This window comes from Anser cygnoides, chromosome 2 (assembly GCF_040182565.1).
Source record: "Anser cygnoides isolate HZ-2024a breed goose chromosome 2, Taihu_goose_T2T_genome, whole genome shotgun sequence".
Lineage (NCBI taxonomy): Eukaryota > Metazoa > Chordata > Aves > Anseriformes > Anatidae > Anser > Anser cygnoides.
The window spans coordinates 25,521,955-25,532,478 of NC_089874.1; the positions used below are offsets into that span (position 1 = coordinate 25,521,955).

Here is a 10,524-nt window from a genome sequence, read left to right on the forward strand (position 1 = left end):
ACCTTAATGGAAATTTTCCTTTCCGACACCAGTTGTGAAGCCCCTTCCATGTCGTGTGCTTCTAGCTGTGATTTTAGAGAAGAATCCTCTGTGCCCATAAATTCCACATCCTAAACTGATGCTTGCAGGCCTTGCACTCCTCCAGAAGTGGATTCCTAAACTCCTGATCCTCCACAGGAGTTCACACTCCACAAAGATGCTTGGGTGCAGCGAGGACCTTGGCTGCTCCAACAGCTGGGCCACGCACCAGAGGGAGCTGCTGAGATAACATTGCCACGGCCTGTGAAAGTCAAACGGCTTCTCCTGCCTCTCCTTGCTGGCCTAGCTTTGGCCTCTGTGCAACCCGTCTGAATCAGGTTGCCTCCTCGAGGTTTCTGGGCTCAGCACTGACAGCTTAGTCCTGGTCCATGACAGCCCGGACCTGCAACTTCTGGGACTGTTGACTGCATAAAGACTCTGCTGTTAAAACCTAAGTTTGCATGTGCCCATATAGAAATGGCAGTCTTTTCAGGCCTTGCAACTTCGTAAAATTGTATTTACTCAGTCATATTTCCCCTCACCTCTACCTTTTCTCTACCATGCTAAAAACTGTTTTATAAACTACTCCAAATAATTCCTGAGCATACTGGAAAAAGTTGGAAGAGTTATTTAGCATGGGCAACGCAACATGTTTTTTTTCTTGACCTCACTCTTGGAAGCTACTGAGCCCGTTGGCTTTAATTAACACAAGTAAGTCTGAGGCAGATATTTGGTATGGGAGAGCTTAGTTTTCAAAGATTAAAAAAGCTATGAGCCATAAAGAAGTTGGTCTTACAAAGTAATAGAAAATAGGAAATCCTTTTAAAGTAGGAAATATTTTTCTGTCAGTCTCTGTATAAGTTATGTATCATAAAATACAGTCCAACCTTGCACAGTTATTATATATTATAAAATATCTGTATTAATGAGTTACTGGTGATAAAAATACAATTTTATAACAAACAGACCGATACATAAAAATAATAAAATCTGTATTTCTGTAAACTCACACAGACATATAGTGCGGTGCCTAGCATGTAATCAGTATGCCAGATCACAAGGGTTATTAGTAAATGTGCACGTTATGAGAAAAAGAACCTCATATTGAGAAATATAATTTAATTTATTGCCAGTTAACAAAAACTTCTAATTATTAATTGGGCCATGGAGAAACCAAAAAGACAACTAAGCAGACATGTAGAATCATCAAATCATACAATGGTTTGGGTTGGAAGGGACCTTAAAACCATCATTAGGGAAATGCTTTTCTTCTCCTTTCCCCAGGCAAACAGTGCAACACCTCTCCTCTCCATGTCCTACTTTGTTTTCACCGGGTATTATTCTCAGACCTTTCCAATCCCTCTGGCAAGGTGAAGGGCAGCAGAGAAGGTTGGCATCGATGTGTAGTGGCTTCTTTGTGCTGCTTCTTGCTTCTTATACTTTCCTCCTCCTACGCGATGCGGCTCCTTCCTTCTAACTTGTTTCCTCTACCCAAGTGTGGGTAATGTCAGTCCCTCAAAGGTGTCCCAGGCTCAGCATGGGTTGCTGTTTTCCAGGAGCACATCTCTAGCCACATCCCCAACAATGTCCTCTTCGATGCATTTCCAACATTGTCTCCTCCACATCACCTCCATTTCTCCTGCCCCTCACAGCTATTGCTCTTTCTTAGACATGTCGTAAACTTGCAGTTTTTGAGACATGACTGACTGAGATGAAGTCTTCAGTTGCCATGAAGACATGGCAAATTATTTGCTGTAAATCTTTATTTGGAAGGGTAAATAGTCATTGTTAAATTGTACAGCGATCTTCTAAGAACCAATTAGAGCAAATAATGAATTACTATGAAAATTGATTCTGTAGTATCCTACATGAAATAAAAGTATACTATTAAAAACAAAACAAAACAAAACAAAACAAAGCATGCAATCAGTGGGAGATGGTCACTGCAATAGGAAGTTGCCAACAGAAATATATTTTGGCTATAGTCTGCTTTATACAATAAAGCTACTTTTGCATATTTGCAACTGAAAGAAGAGCTGCACTACACCGGAATGACATGCTGCTTTATTCTTTTGTTGTTGTCGTTGATTTGTTTTTATTAATCTTCTGCTGAGAAGTCATTTATTTTTGCCTACCTGCCACTAAGAGCAAAGAGGACTCATAGGCTGATAAAAGATCAGTCCTTCAGACATTTCTCAAGCTGTTAATTTTATCGAACTCCTCTAGTTGTCATGAATCGCATACACATAGTGTAAAATGCAACGCTTTGCACACTCCCTCCTCCCACCCAGGTAGCAGTAACTTGTAGTTTCTGGTGTTTCACACCAGTATATTTTACTTTTTTGGAACATTGTGCCTGAACACTACAGGCAGTTTTATACTTTGATTAATTTGCATGGATCCTATACAAGGATCAAACTTAATAAGAAATGTATCCATCCATCACTGGAAGGAACTCATGGAATTTATAATGAAAAGAAAGACCAAACTGGATCAATTTTATATAAAGCAGAAGTAGGCCCATCACAAAAGAAGAAAATCTGTTTGATACTGGCTTCAAATGACAACTAGGGTGTTTTTACAGTAGAGCAGAAAGTAGTGGTATCTTTAACAATCACATATTTAGAAATGCTATGAGAGAGTAAAAGTGCTTCTGTCCTTTCACAATATGTACAACTTGTTTATTAGCCAAGCACAAAGACTGGCATACTGAGGAGGGAAGCATGATGGACAGCCATTTCTTTTCATTTACAATTATTGGCAAAAAAATGCTAATGATAATTTTGCCTGAAAAACTGAACCTGAAATCCCTATTGTTTTAATTATAAACTGCGTACGTTGTATGCCAGGAGACCAGCAACGGAAAAGCCAAGGTAAAAAGACACTCTTTGTATGTTTGGGCCATTTTTCAGTAGGCATGAAGGAACAGGCTTCGCTGGTATCCTAAAGGGTTCATTGCTGCCGTAGTTTATGTAGATAACTGTACCCTCAGCTCTTCCATCCAAAGGAAGCAAAAGATCATGAACAGCCTTTTCCTTCCAGATATTTCCATTCTGCCAGAAGACATTCAGTTCCTGTTCTGAAAGTGAGCTAAAAAGCTGATCTATCTTTCTTTTGTGAACAAATCTGTTTAGGCCACCGCCTTTTGCAAGATAGAAATGAGCCACAGGTTGCTTGGAACAACACACGGTTCCATAGAGCTCTTTGAAAGACTCACTTAGGCGTCTAACATACTTGTCCATTTTCCTAGAATCTTCATTTAGTTGTTTTCTATTTTCAGGCCAGAACAACAAAGAGGCAAGGAAGAAAGGCTCTACGCAGTGTGAATTCGGTTCCACTTTCTCTAGAATACTTACAAGTTGACTTCTCAGCTCCTCAAAATGACGTAACTCAGTGGATTCAGGTTTAACGCAGTTCAGAACAACATTTGCCAAAATGAAATTCTGTTTTTCCTTCAGAGTTGCTTGTGAATTCTCCTCACACAGAAATGCATATGCATATACTATGTCTTCTATTTCTCTGTCAGCATTTCTCTGGTTTTTGTAAAGGTATGCCAAAACTCCAGAAAATGAGTCTGCTTTGGAAGCCTCCACAGTCTTTCTGTATGCTTCTATTTTCTGAGACAAGGGCCACCCTAAGACCTGTTGACTTCTCAGTTGCTCAACACTGGAATCACAAAATATTTTTGTGTATTTTGTAAAACATTCTTGAACTGTCTCAGACATTTTTGCCTCTACAATTTCTCTTTCATTTGTCTGTGTTTTGAAAAACACAAAGTAGTCTTCAAGGAAGTCAAATGCCCTTTTTAATTGTGATCGCAAATTATTTAAAAAGCTGGAATAATGTGTAAGAGCCTTGAACATTTCACTCTCTGTGTTAGGGCTGTCTAAATTCAAAACACTATTTCCTGATAGATACTTTATCATTCTTTTCCTACACTGTGAGTCTTCTTTGCTGAAAAAGGGAATGTGCTGCAGGACATCAATAACATAAAGACCAGTTTCTATCTCTCCCTGATAACCCAAAGTATTGTAATTTTGAAACTTTCTTTTAAGTTTTTGACGCTGCAAATGCTGTTCAATGACTGCATTCTTAGCTTGCTGCTGAGATACTCTGAAAGCCCATGAAGCATTTTGAGCAAGTTCTAGCAAATAATACAGTTCCTCAGCTGTTAGGACTGCACTCTTTCCTCTGTGCTCTACCTGGTATCTTAGCTGGCGTTTAAAGACTTGACCTAGTGTATCTGATATGTATGAACTGTGTGGTGCTCGCTCTTTGGCTTCTTTGGCCCAGAGTAATGCTAAGTCAAATTTGTTTTCTTTAATGTAGAAGTATCTTGCCAAGGCTTGGCAAATGTGACCATTTTTCTTAAATCTAGTGGATGCTTGTTGTAACACACATTCCACATTAAAATACTTTTCTTCCCTATGAATGGCTTCAATTAATGGGGAGAACCATGTGTCTGACTCATAGCCATGTTCTTTGCGCTGTCTAGTAATCAGTAGGGTTAATATATCATGAGTAAGTTTGTCGTGTTTTAATGAATTCTCATAAAGTAAATCCTCCTTCAATAATCGCAATGTAATTTCACTTTTTGGCAAGTTATAGGTTAGTTTAAATTCTGTTAGGCAGCACTGTGCTATCAATGGGTGAATGATGCGTAGACCTCGGTATGTCGTGTATTCTTGTACTTGAGCATACATTAGAATATTGGAACAAATTCCCATTTTTTCTATCAGTTTATCTTTGTTGCCTGTCTCTCGAGAATTAATTCCCAAGAATTCTTCACATAGTGATATTGAAAGTGTAGATGTTCTTACATAAGCGTTTAAGAGTGTGAGATAGTAAACAAGTTGTGCTGATTTAGACTTTATATTCAAGTTACGCAAGGTATTTTTAACCACTTTTTCTATGTACTTTGGATCAAAGTTTTCCTTCATAATCATAAAAGAATAGAAATTATTGGGATTTGGATGCATCTTTTCAATATCTTTTAGTTTCTGTTCAAAGGCCCTTTGCTCTTTTACAGAAAGAAACTGTTTTAAAGAAATACTGTTCAAGGAATTGATCGTTGAATTTTCATCAGGATTCTGAGATCTCATACAATTTAAAATGATCACTAAAGGATTTACATACTGAATACATTTTTCTGTTATAGCTACCTGAATTTCTTTGTGCAGAAGATAGACATTTTCTTGCTCTTCAAAATCATCCACAAGAAGTAACACTGGTAAATAGCCACTGTCCTTGCTTGCTCCGTAGGTGATTAAAGTTGCCACTTGTGTTCCAAAATCACTTGTTTTGTTTTTGAGAACAGCACATCTGAATTGCTTCCGGAGATTCCAGAGGATATGCATAGCTAATGTTGTCCCACCACAGCCAGGATGGTGGTAAAGGTTGATAATTTTTACAGGTGACTGATTAGCGCTGTTAGCTGAAGACACAATTAGTTGTTCAAGGTTTTCATAACGATCCCTTTTGACAAAAACCGATGTGTAATTTTCAGAAGAAAAATAAAAATTCCACCATGTCACTCTACCACCTCGATAAAAATCTTTTTCCCGCTCTTTCATGAATTTTTTAAATTTTTCTTCATCCTTCTCTATCTCTGTGTCCTTGCATTCATTTTCACATAAGATTTCCAATGCTGCTATGAAATCTTCTTCCTTCTTTAGAAGAATGGTAGAACCGCCAATGGAGGGCAGAAGTCTTTTAGATGACTGGGTCACTGATTTCGCTTTTATGATGGTACCATTTACCATTTGCAGGGTTAAATTAGAAACACATTTATTTGAAAGTGCTTCCTCTCTTATGCCTCTAGCATGAAGAAGATCTTTCCATCGCTGGTCTGTACCTGCACCAATGCAAATGCAGGCCATGTCTTCTAGTCCCTTTAATTCTTGGTAAAATGTAACAAATGTCTCAGCAAGGGGATCCAATGGATCTTCCACTCGGGAAAGCAAAAGAAACACTATTAAAAACTTCCCACTCTGCTTTACGTCTTTGTGTGAAAGAAATGAAATCATCTTTCTGACTTCAGCGGCCCTATCTCGTTGCCACAAAGCGGGATCTAATGGTTGTTCTTTATTGCCTTTGAAGTCTGATCCACCATTGCAGAAAATCCAGTTTGTCTCCTGATGCAAATTCAGCTTCTCAGCTTGTTCAGAAACTGAACCCACCTTGTTTTCGTAATGATATGGGAAGTGAAGTTTGGCATTTCGAGTTTTTTGGTAAGTCTTAAATACACCATTTGTTTCTGATTCAGAGTCAAAATCAAGCACAGCAAACCATTTAATTTCCTGTAAAAAGTCTAAGTGTGAAGTTTGACTTGGATGGCATTTGTTTGTTACCAAAATGTAGTAGTCATAATAAGAGTCATCTAGCATGTCTCTGTTGCCAGTGAGCAGACTAACTAGCTTTAGTCCTTCATTCATTGTCTTCTTTTGCTTTAAGTTATGTTCTTCCTCTGCTCTTTTACGAGAATCTGCTAACAACGTCAAGTTACTTTTAAACTTTTCAAATTCATTTGTATTTTTAATATTTTTAGAACTAGCTCCATCGCGGATGAAGACAGCTTTTCTGCAACACTTGCTCTTAAAATCATATGTGTTGGTACAGAAATATTTTGTATTACAGATGGAGTGTCTGGGAACCACATCTATTTCAATGACAAACGTATCTGATGGAGTTCCATTTGGTAACAATACTTCCACAAATCTAGGTTGTCTAATGCAAGCTTTTGCAGCTCCAATGTATTGCTCATCAAAGTACTTTTCAATGTATCTATCAAAATGCTCGATGTAGGCTTCTTTTTTGGTAACTTTTATTCCTTCGATTTCCCCGTGTGGATTGTCACGTATTCCAAAATGAATAGTGCCATTTGTGCGAGAGTTCATGCAGGCTGCAGCAAACCTAAAGACTTCATTGCTAAATTTCATTTTAATGTCTTCTTCTAGTGCATTCTCTGTGTTGGAAAGTAATTTGAATTCATGTGCTGGATCAATGAGGTTGAGTGGCCCTGTTTCAGGGACATTAAGCATATGATGTTGTATATATCGAGTACCATCACTGAAATTATCAAAAGGATGTGGCATACACATGTTTCTGGTTGGGTGCTGGCTGCTTGACAGTGACTTCTCCGATACATTCTCCTTGTCAGCTGACTTTATCGCTGTTTTATCTTCTACAGGATCCAGTTCAGAATCCTGCAGTATACTGGAATTAAATGACCTGTATTTCTTCTTCCACTCGTTCTTTACAATTTCTTCATCATCTTCTCCATCAAGACTCTGTTCGCTGCCTTCTTGTCCCTCAGCCTGGTTTGAACTTTCAGTTAGAATGCCATGCTTTTTCAGGAAATGAATGATTTGAATAGCAGGCCCGTGAGGTATGCTCATATCCACCAGATCTGCTTTAGTCAACAGTTTCAAAGTAGAACCAGCTACATCTTGGTCATACAAGATTTCTGCATATTTGTGGTCAATCTTAAGAATTTCAGTTAAGAATTGTTTGACTTCTTCTTTTGTCCACTCTTCAGCATGTTGATATAAATGTAATTTCTCTTTTTTTTCAGTGTTTGCATTTTCCATTCTTTAAGGAAAAAAAAATTACAATGTTACTAAACAAGTGATTTATAATAGCTTATTAACTGAATAATGCATATTTTCTTGATGCTGTCTACCATTTATTTCATCCTGCCACATGGAATATAACAGTTCAATTAGGGGACATCATGGGAATGTGAAGTCAGATCATATATAAGACATTATCTGCTTCTAAGAGAAAGATTACTTTTTCTTACAGAACAGCTTTATGTGAATCCTGTTTTTAAACCACTTCCATAGCTGATGCTACATAAAAATGGTGGCTGCTACCTATTTGTCGTCATTTGGACACCAACTTGCAGGTGTATGGGCCATCAAATACAAACCATGGTCACAAATGGCTCTCATAAAGGCTACAATTTAGTGGAGAAGGAAAAATTCCAAGCTTTTTTCATCCTAAGATGTGGTTAGGTACTCAATTTGTTTGAATAACATTGCAAAGAGACTTTCGGGTGGAAATATACTGCTGTGATTACTCAACTGCTGCTACTGCAAATGAAAGGAAATTCTTTACCATTTTACTTTTTCAGTACATTTTATATTCATTGAGGTTTCTCAAATAAAATCAAGCAGTTCAGCAGCATTTGTGGAGATGAGTGACAGGGAGGAGGGCATCTTACAATCCACTTGATCCTATTGAATTTGGACTTTTGGCATAAACTTTCAATAAAGAAGCACAGGGAAAATTAGGGAAAGGAAGGGAAGGGAAAGGAAGGGAAGGGAAAAAAATTCACTTAGTAGTGTCCAATTTTACTTCATCCCCTCAATTCCTTTAGGAGAATTATATTTATTCCTCTGAAGTTTGTATTTTGTTATGGAATTACACCCAGCTACAGTCATTACACTAGTGGTAATATTATTTTCTTGTTGGTACCTGATTATTCTTGAGACAAAATAAATTCATAGAATTTTTTTTTTCCATAGAGGAAATTTTGTTTCTTGAAAGAACACTTTGTTATCTAACCCATCCTAGCAACATGCTTTCCTCGATCTATTACATGTTTTCCTAAAACATGAACTTTAATAAGAAGCAACAATAGGGATTTCTTATAGCTAGTGCTGGAGTACTGTTTTCTTCCTAGCTTCGGTCAAGCTGCCTCCTGATTTGACTAATGAACTGCCAGGGCACAGAGCAAAGGCGGAGAGCAGGCTGGGGAAGCCTGCCGTTGGCTTTGCTCTCAGCAGACTGTTCCCTCTAGTCACAGAAAAAGAAGGAAAACTAGTTTCTAGTTCTTTGGAATAACACTCTGGTAAGCACATATTATTAAAAATCGGGGGTGTAGAGGGAAATAGACTCACTGTTTTTATGACAAAACTGATCTGGCTATCATCCTCACCATTAACTCCACCCAGGGTATCTGAAGGCCGAGAAAAGAAACTGAAACTAAAGCTCTTCTCTGGCTCGGAGACTATTCAAGCCAGCAGTGTAAAATTATGACTTTAAATCCCACCAAATTTACAGTTTGCAACAGAGGCACAATTTACTCCTAACATAGAAGCAAACATGTTTATGACCTTTAAAACAGTTACTTTGTGTTTTAAAGTTTGGAAACCCCCCCCTAATGAGGCAAAGCTCTAGAATGGGATACTTTCATTTCCTAGTTTTGATGTAGTGTTTCTAGGTTTCATGTTACTGGCTAGTTAATGATTCTGACCCACTGAAGTTCTTTTCCACCAGAGAATCACTCTACTATATTATTGCTGCAGACTAATTTCTTTCAGGACATGTTCCTTGGGATTAATTCACTGTAATCTCCTAACAGCCACCTTTCACGTGCAAAAAATTTTACAGAAGATTTGGAAGAGTTTGTCTTAGTAGATTGTAGATCATCTTATGTATAAAATTAATGTCTCAGAAACAAGAAATGGTATCAGACGAAGACATCACATCTTCATAAAATATCCCAGACTAGAATTAAATGTGTGTACTTACTGTAACTGTTCTGTTCTGCAGTTTTCTTCCTGTAGTTGTCCGATAAGTGTATTTTGTTCAAGCAGGATACACAAAAGCTAAAATTCAGCTGAATTACTCTTCTAAGCTATTAACAAAAAACAAAACAAAACAAACCACCCTAAAATTAGTTTATAAACTTTGAAGAGAAGTCTGGGATCAGAAATAGTAGGAGGAAAAGTGCATCGATAGACATACAGTCACTTTTTCCTAGCGGCAAACACACATCTTTGGAGGAAACAGATAACAGTGCCTGCTACAGAATATTTATTTCTCCTTACCTTCTTCTTGCGTGCTTCTAGTTTACACTTCCATATCTGTGACTAAGATGCTCTAGACTGTGCAGCTTTGAAGCTGGGTGTTGCAAAGAAGCTGGAGGAAGTTGGTACAGGAGGTTCTAGTTCCCTCCTCCCCTTTTGCTTTCTCTTTTGCGAAGGAGAGTTGCTTCTGCTCTGCCTCTTCCTAGCTGGGAAAACACTGTGGTTCCCTTACTGGGGGGAAATGCAATGAAAAGAAGCTCATGGAGCTTCTTTGAGATAAGAACAGGGAGATCACTCACCAGTTACCTTCACAGCTGAGACAGACTCGGCGTAAGGGAGATTAATGTCATTTATTGCCCACTAATAACAGACTAGTGCAGTGAGAACTAACAGTGAAGTAAAGACACCCTCCACCTATTTACCCTCTTCTACGTCCTCCCCCTGAGCATCTCAGGGTAATGGGGAATGGGGGCTGCGGTCAGTCCCTGATGCTTCATCTCTGCCGCTCCTTCATGGTCTCTCTCTGCCCCTGTTCCACGTGGGGTCCCTCCCACGGGATGCCGTCCTTCCTGAACTGAGCCTGCGGGGGCTGCCCACAGGCAGCAGCTCCTCAAGAACTGCTCCCACATGGCTCCGTACCACAGGGTCCATCCGTCAGGAGCAAACTGCTCCAGCACGGGTCCCCCACGGG

The 10,524-nt window shown here is 38.7% G+C and overlaps 1 protein-coding gene across 2 annotated transcripts; it reads right to left on the reverse strand.

The window, feature by feature from the left end:
• Positions 1-1,122: 1,122 nt before the first annotated feature.
• SAMD9L (sterile alpha motif domain containing 9 like) lies at positions 1,123-10,524 on the reverse strand. Of its 2 annotated transcripts, XM_013187038.3 has the most exons (3): positions 9,855-10,523; positions 9,556-9,661; positions 1,123-7,608 (listed from the first exon to the last, which is right to left on the reverse strand). In XM_013187038.3, the coding sequence occupies exon 3, from the start codon at positions 7,605-7,607 to the stop codon at positions 2,841-2,843; it is 4,767 nt and encodes a 1,588-aa protein (XP_013042492.3). In that variant the 5' UTR covers position 7,608; positions 9,556-9,661; positions 9,855-10,523; the 3' UTR covers positions 1,123-2,840. The 2 variants fall into 2 exon arrangements, with proteins under 2 accessions (XP_013042492.3, XP_066847827.1); XM_066991726.1 differs by lacking the exon at positions 9,556-9,661 and having other exon boundaries at positions 9,855-10,524.